The 16,845-nt window shown below is 48.3% G+C and overlaps 2 protein-coding genes across 2 annotated transcripts in view; both read left to right on the plus strand.

The window, feature by feature from the left end:
* The first annotated feature begins 1,041 nt into the window (after nt 1-1,041).
* On the plus strand, nt 1,042-7,554 carry ATP5PB (ATP synthase peripheral stalk-membrane subunit b). The gene is made up of 7 exons (XM_078859238.1): nt 1,042-1,140; nt 2,703-2,736; nt 3,250-3,398; nt 3,935-4,098; nt 5,710-5,835; nt 6,910-7,089; nt 7,359-7,554. The coding sequence occupies exons 1-7, from the start codon at nt 1,113-1,115 to the stop codon at nt 7,428-7,430; spliced, it is 753 nt and encodes a 250-aa protein (XP_078715364.1). The 5' UTR covers nt 1,042-1,112; the 3' UTR covers nt 7,431-7,554.
* A 6,879-nt stretch (nt 7,555-14,433) lies between these two features.
* Nucleotides 14,434-16,845, plus strand: part of LOC144933927 (low-density lipoprotein receptor-related protein 6-like) — a 63,868-nt gene continuing 61,456 nt past the window's right edge. Inside the window, exon 1 of the mRNA XM_078859239.1 lies at nt 14,434-14,745. Coding sequence (XP_078715365.1) covers nt 14,676-14,745 — 70 coding nt within the window. The 5' untranslated portion in view covers nt 14,434-14,675. The remainder of the gene's footprint in view (nt 14,746-16,845) is intronic.

A 16,845-nucleotide genomic window follows, 5' to 3' on the forward strand; every position in this document is an offset into this window, starting at 1 on the left:
AGCTGGACACGTGGGCGGTGCAGTGACGTTGGGAGAGAAGGCGGCCATGTTGGGTAGGGAAGAAGAAACCCACCACCGGCGGGGTTATCCATCTTACGTGAGGAAACAATCACCCAAATACGTTCGTCAATAACTACCGTTCGGTGGCATTCAAAGGCAAATATATAATAGGCGATGTTCCGTGCAAATAGGCCACATAGGTGCATGTGGTGTGTTATGTGCTGTGAAGGGCTATCGCCCGAAACGTTGGTTAATATATATTTGTACACATGTATATATATTTTAAATTCGTCCTTTTGCACCACTGCCGAAGCAGCAGCATCGCCAAATACATTTAATTCGTCGTGGGAAATAGGAAACGTGGACTCGCGTCGTGACGTCATTTCCAAGGCGTCCATCTTGAATGGGGAGAGGAACTCTCGGGCGGCCATCTTACTCGGGGAGAAGGAAACTCGGACGCTTACGCAACGTGGTCACTCATACTAATATTTAACTACAGCATTAACTTTATTTTTTTTACCAGGTAAGGCCCGCTGAGCTATATACCTTTAAAAAAAACGTATCCGGGTCTTCCGGCCTTACCCTCCATTTCGCTTATTTTGAGCAATCATTTGTGGCCAGGTTTTACCTGGTAAGACAAAAAAAATCGTTTAATATGTCTACTTTTTTCAGTCCTTTGTTTACCTATCGTATATTTTGCACTGATATCGTGTTTCGTATTCGTATTGTTGTAACGTTCTGTGAAGAGCTTTATATCCACACTATACTTTTTTTGGGTTAGATCTCGCAAATGTCTCGTTAAACCTGCCACCAACCAATTCGCAAGGGGTTATTACGCATTTATATTGACACGATCTAACCAAAAAACCTCAAATCACGGATAATATCGCTAGCGATTGCCTTCGCGGTTTAAAAAATAACTAAAAGCGCTTTACAGCTCATCGGATTCTACCTTGTGCCTTTCACCCAATCACAAAGCTCTCAGCTTTGCGCACCACGTGACGCCCCTCCCGACCAATCGCGTGCCTCCCCTCTCCCCAGGTCACTCCCTCCACGCTCGACTCGCAGTCTTGAGTTGCCGGGCAGACGGAGGAGCAGTCAACCTCCTCGCGATGCTCTCTCGCCTCTCTCTCCTCTCAGGTTGCCGCTTCTCGATCGCCTCACTGCTTCTCCCCTTCCCCTGGTTTCCCTCCCGGCCGCTCGGCCAGTCGTAGGGAGCTCCTCCCGCGCTCTGCCGCGGGTCGGGGCGATGGTTTCTTCCCCCTTGAACTGACACCGCGGTGCCCTTGACAGGCCTGGCCCGTCGGTGTAGGCCTCAGGCCTAGGGTGTTGCGGCGTTGCGCGGAACGGCGTCAATGTTTATCTGCGTAGAAGAGTACTTGTCGAGAGATGATCGACGGCGACTCGTCGTGGTTGTGGATGCACGTTATAGTTAAATGTGTTCGTGTGCGGTTTGTGCCTGCCGGGTTTAGCTGCAGTGCAGGGTCGTGGGAGGTTGGTGGATTGGGGAGGATTTCATCCAGCAGTTGATTGACCATGACCGCTGCCGATTACTATAATTATTTGTAATTACACCGTGCTTTGTCTAAGCTGCCCGACGCAAGTTACAATCTGTGTTAATGTAGTGAGGAAAATAAATGCTTTAAAGCTATGGCACGATTGACGTCACTGCATGTATGTGCTTGCTGATTGTATTGGGGCAACGCGTCCACACGTCTGTGCATGTGTACATGTTGTATGTAGTTCGTGTTGTATGTAGTTCGTGTGTGCTGCCAATTGGTGGTCTTCATAAGTCATTGGAAGAGTGTGGAGGTCATCTTCGGTGTTAGGAGATGGGCGTTTGACGCAAGGACAGCAATAGCACAACAATTCGAAATTTGTCAGCGTCTAAATACTATAGTATTATCGGGCTAGACTGTTAAGAGAGACGAGCATTAACAAAGAAACTATATGCTAAAGTTCTGTACTCGGAATTGTACTCAAAGGTGTATCCGAAGGATGCTAGTAATATCATGGAAGGGCTGGGTGAGCAATTTGGAAATTCTAAATGGAACGTGCCATTGAAGGTGTATGAAGGATAGAAGGGTAAATGACTGGTAACTTGGAAAGAGTGTGTGAGTGGAAGGTATTAAATCATAAGTAACTTGGAGGTTCGGAATAAAATATTTGTAGAAAAGGTTGTACGTGAAATGGAAGAATACGAGGTTGTGATGAGTATGCGAAATATGCAGGGTGAACATGGGCAGATTACAGTCGGGCAAGAGAGTGGCACCCAGAAGTCTGTGACTAAAGGATGAGTGAGACGCTAAAGTCTGGTTGTGGTGATGAGCAGATACTTGAAGGACGTGTTTATTAAACAAGGGGAAGACCGAGATTAATATACGTTTTTTCTTGTATATATAATGGGACTAGATTTGTACTTGACCTTGCAAATCGTGTTATGACTTGGCCGTTGCCGTGGGATCTGAAAGAATGCAAGAGTGAGGTTTGATGGCATCACTGACATTGGCTGTCACTCATGACATTGACCTCTTGAATTTGAATAAAATGTGCATAGCTTCTGAACGCTTCGGAGACACCTGGTGACTTGGGGCTGGGGGGATGTCCCCTCCAACTCAGATCTGGTCGTCTCCTTTCTCCTGCTGAGTAAACCATTTAGTAGACAGTGTGATTGACCTGTTTTTTTCCTTTCTCATTGACAGCGGCTGTAAAGCCTGCTGCAGCTGCCAGGGTCTGGTAAGTTAAGAGCAAAATTTGTTGACCTATATGAAACAAACATAGAGTTGTCAAAATAATAATGACGAAGGGTTTGTTACATAAATGGAATATCCTTCCCAAAAATCTAATGCATTTTAAGGTGCTCAAAGAATTAATATCAATCTATTAATCGATTTGTATTGGCTAACCCTCTGTCCTATTGACATTCTGTTTTGAGTCTGAGGCTCTTTGGCACGTGCAAATATTTTTTTTACAACCAGTGGTTAGCTACTCAAACTTGACAGTGCTCATCTTCTGTTTAACATATTATCTGCTGCTTGAATGACTGCTTAACTGCCTCACTGACTTGCAACCTCAATACGTGCCTTACAGATTGCATGACCCACCGACTCATACCCTGACTCGCTGACTAACCTACTGGCTGCCCGACTACTTTAATAGCTGCGTGACCGAGTCACTAGCGGTCTCACTGTCTTGACTGCCTGCCTGTTTGACCGACTCGCTGGCGAACTGTTCGTCCTGCCCCTGCAGTGTGGTCGCTGTGCCCCGTAATCTGCTGCACACGAGCAGCCAGAGCCATGCTCCTGTGCCCCGGCTGCCTGAAACTGGCGGGAAGGTCCGCCATGGCTTCGTCCCAGAGGAGTTATTCCAGTTCCTCTACCCCAAGATCGGCGTCACAGGTGCGCGAGTGAATGAGAACACTGATCTTCAGTAACGAACTAAAGTACGTTTGGATGCTTTTGGAGAAAATAATCGTGCGTGTGAGAATCAATTGCTTTTTATACATGTTCTCATAAACCATGATCTTTCTGAATTAATAATGCTGGAAACTATGGCAGCCACTACTTACTTTCCTTAACAATCAAGATGATGTCTCTGGTTTGCGTTTGATCCACCTGTTCCTCTTCCCATCTCTCGGTGTAACTCAGGGCATGCACCTCCATCCTTTGTACCATACCCCTATTGTAAGCATAACAATGCATTGTAGTTGATGAATCACTGAATTTGCTACCCTTATGTGCAGTAGCTCGATTGAATTGACGACTCATAAGATTGACAGATGACAACAGTTTGTAGAGGTCTTCATCCAGACTGATCCTGCCTGATGATAATGAAGATAATTATTACAGTTGTGTGCTATATTAATTCAGCCTTTGCTGAAAAGCTTTGTCCTTTTCCCTTTAACCTGTGACCTCCTTGATCCTTGGACTGCCAGGTCCGTACACCTTGGGTCTCGGGCTGCTGACCTACCTGCTCTCCAAGGAGCTGTACATCATCAACCACGAGACCTTTGCCGGCCTCAGCATGGCGGCAATCCTCGTCTACATCGTCAAGAAATATGGGAAAGACGTTGCCGCCTACGCAGACAAACTGAATGACGTATGTTCTAGAATGCTTGAGCAAGCATTTATTTATTTAATATATACTCTTAGGTTTTTTCGGTAAAGTCATGTAGGTAAAACATAAATAATATTTAAATAATAGAAAAATATTGAAATAAAATAATAAATCACGACGTTTCGGAGGCAACACAAGCTTCCGTCTTCAGGTGAAACCGTCACAGCACAATTGCTGTATCAACGTGATTGATTTTGCTGAAATCAAATTTATGTTTACATTTTTTTCCTCACTCGAAATTGTGCTGTGACCGTTTCACCTAAAGACGGAAGCTTGTGTTGCCTCCGAAACGTCATGATTTATTATTTTAATTCTATTATTCTTTTTTTTTTCTACGTGACTTTACCGAAAAAAACCTAAGAGTATGAATCCTTGCAGTCACGAAAGCTTCAAATCTAGAATAATTTAATATATGTCTAAAAACAGACAAAGACCTCCCGTGTAGCCTTTAACAGACTTGTGGGGCAAGTGCTGTTAGCGAGCACCGACGAAGGCCAGAGCAGTACTCGAGGGGGTGGGTGGCCAGTGCCATGCCTGACCGTCTTTGTTTCCCCAGTAATGATGCTTACACATCGCACCAGGTGCTCATTTGAGATTTAGTCGTGCTAGGAGAGGTCCAGGACCAGTTCAGATCATCATCACTGGTGTTGGCCGTGAGTGGGAATCGAACTCGGATCGCCGGGTCCGCAGTGCGCTAACCGCTGCGCCGTCACTCCCCACATATAGACCACCATGAGTGAGTGATTGTGGCAATAACAATTGTGTTTGGTGTAAATTCGAATAATATTCCCGAAGTGCTACATACATCCAATACACATGAGTGGCTGATGTAAATGATTAAGATGTTCTAGAAGATCTAGGAAGTTGAACTTGACCACAAATATTGTGGTTTCTGCATATAACTTTTAAAATCTATTAGGGTCTACAATTGACGGGCAATACTTTTTAATTTGTTGAACCTAGACATGAATGTTTGAATCTGAAGGTTTTCAAGAGCGATGGATACAAATATGGCACCAATCACGTGTTGAATTAATATTTAGGTTTTACTTAACACCAGTGTTTTACTTTGATAAGGGTCTCATCGTCATGATTAATTTTAACGCGATTGATTTTGCTGAAATCAAATTCATGTTTACATTTTTTTCCTCACGCGAAAATTTCGAGTTGGCTTTGTTTTCCAACAGCGATGCAAAACCAAAATTTAATTTGATAAGCAATAACAAATACTGTCAACAATTCACAGCCCGAAGCCATGGTCCATTCAGCTATCTGTTGCCACTGATGTTGCGACTGTGACCGGGAATCCAACGCAGATCGTATTCCAGTCGTTACTTTTATCCATCTGTGAGGTGACCCAGTGGCTCGTGAGATGCACGAGTATCGAGCTGGATTCATTGTGTAGTGTGATCACAGCTGTGCCACCCCTCTCCACACGTTTGACAACGCTATTCTCGGAAATAATCTGAAAACGGCACACCAATGCGGGGACACTTTAGACGCATCAAAATGTAACCTCGCCATCGTTACTTGTATCTTTACCTTACCAGCGAGTGTGGACGGATGTAATTTTTATATCCTCCCCCCCGGCAGGAATTGATCGAGAGCGTGAACTCGGTGAGGGATGTAACCATCAACAACCTGACGAAGGCCATCGAGAGCGAGAAGAAAGAGCAGTGGTGCGTGGAGGGTAGGAACATGCTCTTCGACGCCAAGAAGGTGGGTGGCCCCGTTGCCTTCTGTCGCGCGTGATGCGCCATCAAGGGGAGCTGCAAGATGTTACTTGTATCACCTGGTATACAGGCGGTCGTGGTTTCGATCTCGACCCTAACAAAGCCTGTATGTATGGAGTTTGCATGGATTTAGAAACGTCCATTTAGAGTGCCGAAAAATTTTCACGTGATAAGTCACTTCGTTGAGCTATTATTTGTGGCCGGGTTGCTTCTGAAAGAGAGCTATATAGCTCAGTGGGCCTTACCTGGTGAAATAAACAAAATTGTTACATTTTAGTTTGCCAGATGCGAGATCGTTCCACATCATCAGGGTTTTATTTCTGTGTTTCCCTCAATGTTCAACAGGTTGGCAGCCTGGCCTATGGATGGAGTAATGCGACGGTCACTTGACCGTTGTAATTTGTCCACTCGCTTGACGTCGCTTGCCACTCATCTGCAACGGAGCGCTAAAACATAATAACATTAAAAGTTGGATATAAGTTCAATCAGCGTGAAATACAATGCTGTTGTGTTGTTAGCTGCCTCTGCACCAAAGTGCCACGTGCCTTGCAGTCCGAGTTTAGTACTGTACAGTACTGCACGCATTGGATATTATTTTCCAGTATAGGCTTCTAATTTTTTGGTGGTTTCAGCCATGGTTTGTTTTACCTCTCTACATTACAATCTCTAAATGGGCTCAATTTGGTCTTCTTGAAAGTAAAGTGGTGTTTGTTAAGAAAACAGCTTTACCACAGCACCCCAGCCCTTGAATGCACCCCGTTATTTCCAGGACACGCCGTTCCACTAGGGTCACGCTACAGGGGTGTCGTCTGTTTAGGCTTTCGTGACCAATATTTTCCGTAATAAAGGTTTTTTGGTTATATCATGTTTCTATAAATGTGTCGTTAAACCGGCCACCACCCGACACAGCCAATTAGTAAGGTTTGTCACTTAAACAAAACGTTCCAATTAGTTACTAGATCAGCACATGGGTGTGTTGCAGAGTAAACCCACAACATTTACAATTCGAGTACCGTGACTTTACACCGGTGTCGTCTGTTTGCCCGCTGGCTCGGAACAGAACAACGTGGCCCTGCTGCTGGAGACGAACATGCGCGAGCGCCTGCACCACGTGGTGAGGGAGGTGAAGAGACGCCTGGACTACCAGCTGGCGTTGCAGCACATGCAGCGACGCACCGAGCAAGAACACATGATCACCTGGGTGGAGCGCGGCGTCATGGGCAGCATCACGCCCCAGCAGGTGCCAGCCAGAGAGCGCCCCGACTATCACCCGAGCCGCTGCCGGGCATTTACTGCGTCGCGACGCCGGAAGTCTTTCTTTGCAATTTGCGCGATCGTAATAATAATGGTGCCGGAAAGATGTGGCACTACTTGAGCATGTTGGCACATCTTTCTGGCACCAAAGTGGAAACAAGTGACGAAATGTGCAGTGGACACCAACGGGCTATCTGGCCATGGATCGTGATGATGATCATCATATACAAGTGATATTTTTCTTTTTGTGCACAGGATAAGGAGACCATTGCTAAGTGCATCTCTGACCTCAAGGTTCTGTCCAAGACCGCACAGGCGCGAGCTTGAGCCACACGGCGCTACCCTAGTGGTGCCAAACCTCCCAATTCTCAACGCGGTTTCTGGAGTCCCCAATAGAAAAAAAATTGTATTTCTCAGCAGTGTCTGCTCAATAAAAGCTATTAAACTCCTCCATCCCTGTGAGATGGTCTTTTGCTGGGGTGTGTGCGTTTGTACCCTGACTGGTACCAGAAGTGTAAAAATCGGCCTCTATGGAGGAGGCTCATAGAGGACGCTACTCGGCAGTTGGAGGCAATCGCCCTCCAACAACAAAGGAGTGCAGAGGAGCGACGCTCACAACAATAAGAGCAGTGCGGGTCGGCTAAAAGGTAGCAAGTTGGTGCAGTCGGGGGCACAGGTGGTGCATCTGCCAGTCATCTCAGTCGGTCAACACATGGCACCTGGATCTGTCCCGTAACCTGTCGGTGAACCTTTAACCCAAAGACATTGTCGAAGATCTGGTGAACTACTACGGCAGGGCTCTTCAATTACCGTAGTCAAGTCAACGTTATCTGGGGTAACGATAGTTGGCGGCAGGGGTGACCTAAATAAAATCAAAAGCACGACTAATGAAAACGTATATATGGTAGGCGACAATCTAATTTATAGAGCGCTTTCACCCAAAGATTAGTAAACGGTGAAAGAATGATTTAGATGGTAGGGGTGTGCTACACAGATTGGGGAATGAGCGACGGCGATAAGAGGGTGATGGGGAATCACAAAAGAGTATGGACAGGAAGGACTGGAGGGGCGACTGGAGGGAAAGAGAATGGGCAATAGAGAAAAGGTGGGAGATTAAGGAGTGAGAAGTCGGAAAAAATACGTAAAATGTTCCATCGATATTTTTTTATTGCTGATCGCTTTGCCGTCGTTTTTTGCGGCACAATGAGTCGATGCCTTTTGATAAATGAGCAGCAAATAAACCAGTGCGAGAATAAGGATATTTTGTTTTAGCGAACATTTTTAGTTTGCAATCTGGATAATCTGCCTACGGATAATTATTAATCAAAGAGTTCAACAGGTTTCCCAGCAGGCTCCACGAGCGGTCTGTTGGCGGGTCACGTGATTAACGTCAAAAGTATCGCGCGTTCAAATGTATGTTGAATTTCTTTCTCACCGTACGTAGCCAATCGCGCTCGTCGGAAGTGAGGAACAGCGCTAATCGGAGGTGTGGATTGGTGGTCGCGACTCGAATGGTGGAGAACGAACTGCAGGGAGTTTCTCTGCAATCGATGGGCGTGTTTCCTTGTGCTTGGCAGGGCCCCTGGGGGGTCTCCATGCACCCTCTAGCCCAGTGATCTTCACTCATTTTCAGAAAGCGGGGGGGCGGCGGGGGGCACTTTAGGCGACACGACAGAGTGACGGCCGCCACACATTGGAAACCATTGGGTTTGACAGCAGCACGATGATATGGGGGGGGAGGGGGGGGTGTTGTCACGTGTTGTGTATTGTCGGCGGCCGTACTCAAGGCCACCAGGGAGGGACCGCCAGTGGCCCCGCTGGCCTTGCAATAGAGAAGAGGGCCCCAGGTCTCGACGGAGCTCCCTCTGGTGGACGGTGCTTCTGCCGGCAATGGGCCATGCAGCCAGGCAACGCAACAACAATAAACACACTCCCCCCCGCTCCCCGCCACTATTCCGTCTGGACATCTGTGAAAACTATCGCAAGTCTGTGAAAAAGAGCTTCATAGCTCATCGGATTCCTCCAGTCGAAAGATTCTGATTCATTCAACGACAACCACCAATTCCCCAAACTTGCCCAACCACGCGGGCGGGGGAGGGGAGGGGGTGGGGCATAAACCAGAAGGGGCGGGGCTAAAATTAAAGAGGCGGGGCCTAACGAGCAAGTGGGCGGGTCATACAAAGTAGGCGGTCCCTTCGAAGTCAGCGGTGAGTGGAGGTGTGGCTGCAGTAGCGCGCTGTGATCGCCAGAGGGCGGCATGAGCACAACCATTCAGCTTCCCCGTGCATCTCGTGTTTTTTGTGGTCATAAACTATTAAACTTTACACTTATCTTTTATTTTATCAGGTAAGGCCCACTGAGCTATGTAGCCCATAATAGCTCTGGGTCCTCCGGTCTTTCCCTTCATAAAATAAAAAACCTGCGTTTAGAGTAGTTGACCGCTATACATTTTCACGTGACGATGATAAGCCACTTCGTTGAGCTGTAATTTGTGATAGCCTGCTCGCTTCTGAAAATGAGCAACGTCGCTCAGTGGGCCTCACCTGGTCAAATAGAATTTAGTTTTATGGAAACGTGAATTCAAACCCAGGCTCTCAACGCTTGCCGACTTAGCGCTCTCATCCCAGAGCCACGCGCCCCCCTCCCGTAACGCGAATTTCTAAATTCGGTGAAATGTTTCGCTCGGGTCGACCGCGCGCTTCGCCATAATGAGCCACTGCAACTCGGTCCGAGAGTTCCTTGCGGTGTCCCAAACGTTCGCGCTGACCTCTGAACCCATCCGCGTGCGGCTGTTCCTCTTGTTCACGCTGCACTAGGAAACCTTTGCCCCCCCCCCCAAAAAAAAAATGCCACCCACGAGTGTGTGTGGGCTCGGGAAAGAAGTGGTGCATTGTTTTGGAAGCAATATCTCCTTCCTAATTAGCTGTAGACATTAAATATCTGCATGCCTAATGATAATTACGACCAGATGGGACGGCAGAGTTTTGAATCTGCTCCTGATAGCTCGCCCCCGTGACTAGTGAACGCACGGTGATCTCAAGCAATCGTTAAAGTCAGTTTAACACGTAGCAGGCGACCAATATCATCCATAAAAGAGGTTGTTTGGGTTAGATCGCATACGTTTCAATGTGTCGTTAAACCCGCCACCACCAACCAATTAGCAAGGCTTGTCACGTAAACAGAACATGCCAATTCGTTACGAACTTCTTAGACTTTGGTACGGCTGCTGATGTAGACGTAGAGCAACAACTACAATTTCACATTCAGGTGGTCAAGCCAGATCGCCGCGCCAGGGACAGTGGAGTCGTGTATTGCTGCGATTTCTCCTTCGTATTTGTGGATCGGGCATCGTGCGCATTTTATCACGTGAGCATGTGCACATTTTAATCGGTAATGGGAGAAAAAAACGCATTCTTACGGCACAATTCCTCCACTTAAACACAGGGAGAAGAGCACATATTAGAGAGCGTGCACACCTTGATGAACATCATATTGACTGTGAAGGAAACTAAGTGGGCTTGTACAGGACACGTGTCATGAAGGGATGGTAGCCAATGATGAAGAATGGTGGTGACGGAGCAGCAACCAGAGCACGGACCACATTCAAGTGTACGACGTCAACCAGGGCAGATGGAGCGATCAATTCAGCTCGTGTGCAAGTGCTACATGGAAGGTTGCATCGCAGACCTGCTAGATGGCAATGGCTTTGAGAAGCCTTCATCCAGCAGTAGATTAACCATGGCTGATATAAAAAAAAGTGGACTTGGGCAGGACATGACGATGATGATGATCCCTGCAAAGCATCAACACATCTCAAGATTCGAGGGATAAACACCCTTTACCCAGAAGAGTCTCAAGACATTTTCAGGAGGGTCCTGCATTTTGCATGTTTGTCCAATTCCATTCGTGAGTGTTGGGGAGGGGGGGGCTTCACGTGGGGGAGGGTAGGGGAGGAACATGAGAACCCGGAGGAAACCCTACACGCGTACGAGATGATAACGCTAAAGGGCTCCACACAGATAACATTCAAGAATCCTCGCTGAACTTACTGTTGCTATGGGGCCACCTCTCAGCCTAAGCCGACAGCACCAGCAGCCATCGCAAACAATCGCCGAGCCAAAAAAACAATACCAGGTTTAAAGCCTGCTTAGCTTGCTAGGTTTGATCTGGCGCATCCAGGACGATCGAGGTTGTGGGTAACTCGTTGTTGCCGTCTGGTGCGTGTGCGTGCGTGATTCATGCGTCAAAGAATGAGGGCATCTTATCGGGCGATTTATTTTCAATAAACGCAGGTAGAGATTTCGCCTTCGAGAAATTCCAATCCATAGCTCGAGGTGAGCCATACAATAAGACCCAAGAAAACCTTAACCTGTACCACATTTATTTTTCACCCGTCCTTTGGGCGGTGTTGCTGTTTGAGTTTGGAACAAGAGAATAAAATCCTCACCCGGCCTGCACATTCAAAGTGTCATCACACATCAAAACCTCAAAGGGGTGTGTGGGGTTATTTTGTGTTCGCGTGGGTCCGGTAGCCAAGATGAATGAGAAAATGCCGATGCCCGACTCACAACTGCACTTTATTTCCTCCTCTAAAAATGAAAAAAAAAATGCAATAACGCAGCGAAATTCTCCCAGGTCCGTACTGCAAACGTACTGAGCGGACGCATCCATGGGTATGATGCGGCCCACGACATCATTTCACACTGCCCACGACTTCATTTCACACTGCCCACTACTTCATTTCACACTGCCCACTACTTCATTTCACACTGCCCACGACTTCATTTCACACTGCCCACTACTTCATTTCACACTGCCCACTACTTCATTTCACACTGCCCACGACTTCATTTCACACTGCCCACTACTTCATTTCACACTGCCCACTACTTCATTTCACACTGCCCACGACTTCCTTTCACACGGCCAACTGCTGCGTGCATTATCACAAAGACAAAGATCCCCTGTATAGCCTGAAGAGACTATTGAGGCAAGCCCTGTTAGCGAGCACCTATGAATGATACCACGGCACACGAGAGCTGATTGGCCAGCACCATGTGCAGGCGCCTTTGGCTCCCTAGTGGTGACGCTTATACACCGCAACAGCTACTTATTTGAGGCTGGGGCGACCTACGGGAGGCCCAGGACCCATTCAGATTATCGTCACTGGTGTTGTTCGCCAAGTGGCGGTGATGTCACCACCGCGTTTGTGCCAGGCTCTGTGCACTTTAAGGCTACGTGAAGTGTCGAACGCCCGCTGGCAGCAAGTCACAGGACAGACCCAGGTGCCATGGGTTGACTGACTGAAATGACTGGCCGATGCACCCCTATTATACCAACTCGCTGCGTTTTATCCGTCCGGTGCTCCGCTCGTTGTTGTGAGCGTCGCTCCGTTCCGTCGTCGTTGCTGGAGGGCGACTGCCTCCGACTGCCCAGTAGCAGCAGCGTCCTTCACAGCGTGCTGTGTAGACACACGCAGTGGGTGTCTGTGACAGGGCTCGCTGATCGCGATGATGCGCGTTGGGTCCGGTTCTCATCTCAAGGGCCACGTGGCGTTTAGCGAAGCGCACGACCGCGCGACGTGACCCAACCAGGGGAAGATGATAAACCCCTTTGAGAAAAAAATGTCTTTCTCTCCCATCTCTTAAATTCGCAAAGCTCTAAACCTACAAGGGTTGAGTGCGCCACGGTGACAGGATGTGTACAGGTCGTGGGTTCGATCCCGACTCTTACGCCTGCTGTATATTTGAAGTTTGCGTGTTTCTCTCTCCCCGTGGTCGCGTGGATTTTTCCTCTGGGTCCTCAAATTTTTCCCTCCACATTTAGAAACGCGCGTTTAGAATATTTGGCTGCTATACATTCCACATGATGATAAGACAACCACATTGAGCTATCAGTTGCGGCCAAGTCGCTTCGGAAAAGGAGTTACACAGCTCAGTGGGCCTTACCTGGTAAAATAAAAAATAAAAGTTAATATTTTGTATAGTGTTCTGAACACATCCACACCCCCTACAACTACAGGCGAGAAAAGACCAAAAGCGTCTGATTTGACAAGACAATAATTGTTGGAGCTAAGTGGATTGTTAACATCGCCGGGAGTGTGACAGATGTTGACCCAATTGATAGATCGTGGTTTGACGATGATTAATAAGCATACATCTGCAGTAAGAATAACAAATGATCACTGATTCACTCCAAAGACAAAGCTCTCCCGTATAGCCTTGATATACTGTTGGGGCAAGTGCTGTTAGGGAGCAGCACCTACGAAGGCCGGCACGGCACACGAGGGGGTGAGTGGCCAGCACCACACCCGGCCGCCTTTGTCTCCCCCTGGTGGCGATGTTTACACACCGCACTAGGTACTCGAGTCGACCTCGGGGAGGCCCGGGACCGGTTCAGATAATCGTCGCCGATGTTGGCCGTGGGCGGGATTTGAACTCGGGGGGCCGGGTTCGTAGCGCAGCGCGCTAACCGCTGCGCCACCGCTCCCCAGGTGACACCCATCCACCCCACTCAGCCGCCACACAGCAAAGGGGCCGTCCATAAATGACGCCACGCACCTGGGGGGGGGGGGGGGTCAGACATTTGTGACGATGTGTGACGAGGAGAGGGGGTTTGAGAAATGCGACGTCACATCAAAATGCGCAACTTTAAATAAATATAGACAACACGTTCTACTTAATTAAATTGACTTTTTAATAAATATTTATCCTACAACATCAGAGTGCAGCGCCACATTAAATACGCACTACAACGACAACAGTTTAAAGCCATTTGAAGCATGTTTTTTTGTTGGGGGGGGGGGGCAGAGATTTGTGACGTCATATTTGAAGGGGGGGGTCTGACTTTTTGTGACCCCGTGTGACGAGGGTGGGGGTCAAAAATCGTCCAAAACCGCGTGACGTCATTTATGGACGACCCCAAAGGCAGCAACGCTTCTCTCTCTCTGCTTCTTCCTTCGCTCGCACTGCTCCACCATGGAAACGACGTCGTCTCTTTACCCCCCATAGCTCAACGCAAGAAACGATGGGTGCCGTTTGTTGCTGCCCGTCTGACGTTGACGTGCCTGCAACCCAACCGGTGTTTATATATTTAAATAAAAACGGCACCCACGTGACCGGGCGCGTGGCCACCTCAAATGATGCCCCTCCCCCCCTTCCCCACCTGGGGTCCCGCCCCCAAACCCCCAGAGCCGGAACTACCTTCACCCCCCCCACCACCCCCCGCGCTCCGCCCCGCCCCGCCCCGCCGCGCCCCCCTCCCCTCACTCATCTCCACGCGAATCCCTCCACCTCTAAAGTAACGCGGCCGAGGAAGGGCTGTGCCGCGGCTCATACGGCAACGGCAAAAGAAGTACCGCGGGGGGTGTGAAAGTAGCGCGGGTCGCGCTGGGTTCAACTTCGCTCCGCGTCCGATACATTTTTTGTATCCCCCCCCTCCTCCTCCTTCGACGACGACGTATAAGAAGAAATTAGTGGCTTTTTTTTGTGTCGCTACCAAATTTTCCTTTCCTCGATCCAAAGGGGAATGCTGATCGCGGCGGCGCGGGCTGCGTGCTGATCGGAGCCCACGATGTGGCCGCTTCTGCGACTCCTGCTGCTGCTGCTGGTGGCGGCGACTCCGTTCGCCGAGCTGGCGGGAGGTACGGCCCCCCCCACCACCCATCACCCCACCCCACCTTAGGGCCGCACCAGGCGGCAGGGCTACCAGGCAAGACCGAGGCTTCGGATCGTAGGCCCTGCGAGGTCGCCGCGCGCGCTTCTGAAATTGTGTTTCAGCCGTGGATTGTTTGGGATTATCTTCTTATATTGTTGTTGTTGTGGTGGTGAGTGGTTGGTTTTAGTTGTGTGGGTTTTGGTAGTGTTATCGATTGGCATTGGATGTCGGTGTTGGCTCTGGACGTAGTGTTGGTAATGTCTTTAATTACGTCTCTCTTCGCCGTTTCTCGTTCAATTATCGTTGTTTTAGTGTTGTTATTTTCACCGTCTGATGTTATCTCGACGTGTCGTGTTTGACATTGTTGTGGGAGTGTTGGTAGTGTGTGTAGATATCCCGTGTGTGTCTATTGTTGTGCCAATGGTTGTGTGCTGGTTGTGTGGAGGTGACGTCTCTTCTGTTTCTTGTGGCGAATACTCGACCGTAAATGTTTATCTTTTAAAAGTGTTCGTATTTGTTCGTGTGTGAATTAGTAATCTTATTTACCGTGATTGATGTCCTCTTAGTGAGATCGTAGGCAGTCCTTTTAGTCTTCGACTTTTCTCCGACAGTATCCAAAAGTGGTTTTGTTTCTCGCGTTAATGATCATTTTTACGCGTTCATAAACGATCCATCCCAGCGTAATGTACACACACACAGTGAGAGAGAGACAACCCTTTGTCAGATGCCCCACACGGAGTGCATAAGTCGTAGTAACTTCAACACGCTGGCTGGCAAGTTGTTGGTGAAGGGGACGAGGAGAGTTTCAGGACCACTTCAGATGGTCACTTGCTGTTAGCCGTGGCCCGGAGTCGAACCCGGCTGAACAAGGTTCGTAATCCCTACAACAACGTGGTGGGTATCTTCTAGCTTGTACACACAGCACCCACCGTGTATGGCCCTCTATTATAACTGGTTAATTTTGTTTTGGTGATAACTCTTGAGTGTTTTTGTTGTCTTAGTGTTACCGTTAAGTCTTTTTTGTGTTGAGGTCTTAGATTTGTTTTGGTCGTTTGTGACTGTTTGATATTTGCTAGTGGATGTTAGTTACTTCATCATCATAAGTTATGACCTGTCCACTGCTGGATGTATGCTTGTTGAATTTCTTTCGTGCCATACGTTGATAACCGTGCTAATGAGAGGTGCGGGTAAAAGACGACGAACCAACACAACCAAGCAGTTGTGAAGAAATGAGTTTGCAATATAGATTTAAACGTGCTCCAAGTGGCCTCATAAGGCCTCCCTCCTGAAGTTGTAGCCATCTCTCACGTTGCAAAACAATCCATCAGGGCGCCACCGTGGCGAGATGTTAACTACCTCGCCTGGTACACAGGAGGTCGTGGATTCGATCCCCGACCCTGACGATGCCTGCTGTATGTTCGGAGTTTGCGTGTCTCTCTCCCCGTGGTCGTGTAGATTTTAGTCCTCACGGTTTTCCCCTCCACATTTATAATCAACAACACGCGTTCAGAGTATTCGGCCGCTCGACTTTTCCACGCGATGAACCACTAAATAGAGCTATCAGGTCGCTTCTGAATAAGAGCTGCATAGATTTGTGGGCCTTAAACCTGGTGAATATTTCGTTTGATAGTTGATGTAGCTACCAGCCACACGAGCCGACTGTAATCGCTCTCTCTCTATTCAACTCGGACATCGGTCACCACCATCAACTTCAAGCGACGTGTCCTGCCTCCAGCCCACTGAACGTGATGTCATTAACCTGCTGCCCATGTTCCCCAGTCCACGTGTTTCTCCTTCTGTCTGGCAGTGTCTTGTAATTTGAAGAATGCACGTTTGACATTTGCCGTTTGGTTTAGTTATGGGTTGTGTGTTGCAAGTGCCCTATTTGTGTGTCTGTGTATGTGTGTGTGAGTGTTGTCTATCTGTGTATTGTCTGTGTGCGTGTGTCCGTGCCTGTGTGTTTATTGTGTATGTGTGTCTGTGAAGTATGGGTTGTGTGTTGCAAGTGCCCTATTTGTGAGTGTGTGTACCTATTGCGTGTCTGCGTGTGTGAGTGTCTATCTGTGTATTGTCTGTATCCGTGTGG

The sequence above is a fragment of the Lampetra fluviatilis genome, chromosome 8, assembly GCF_964198595.1.
Source record: "Lampetra fluviatilis chromosome 8, kcLamFluv1.1, whole genome shotgun sequence".
NCBI lineage: Eukaryota > Metazoa > Chordata > Hyperoartia > Petromyzontiformes > Petromyzontidae > Lampetra > Lampetra fluviatilis.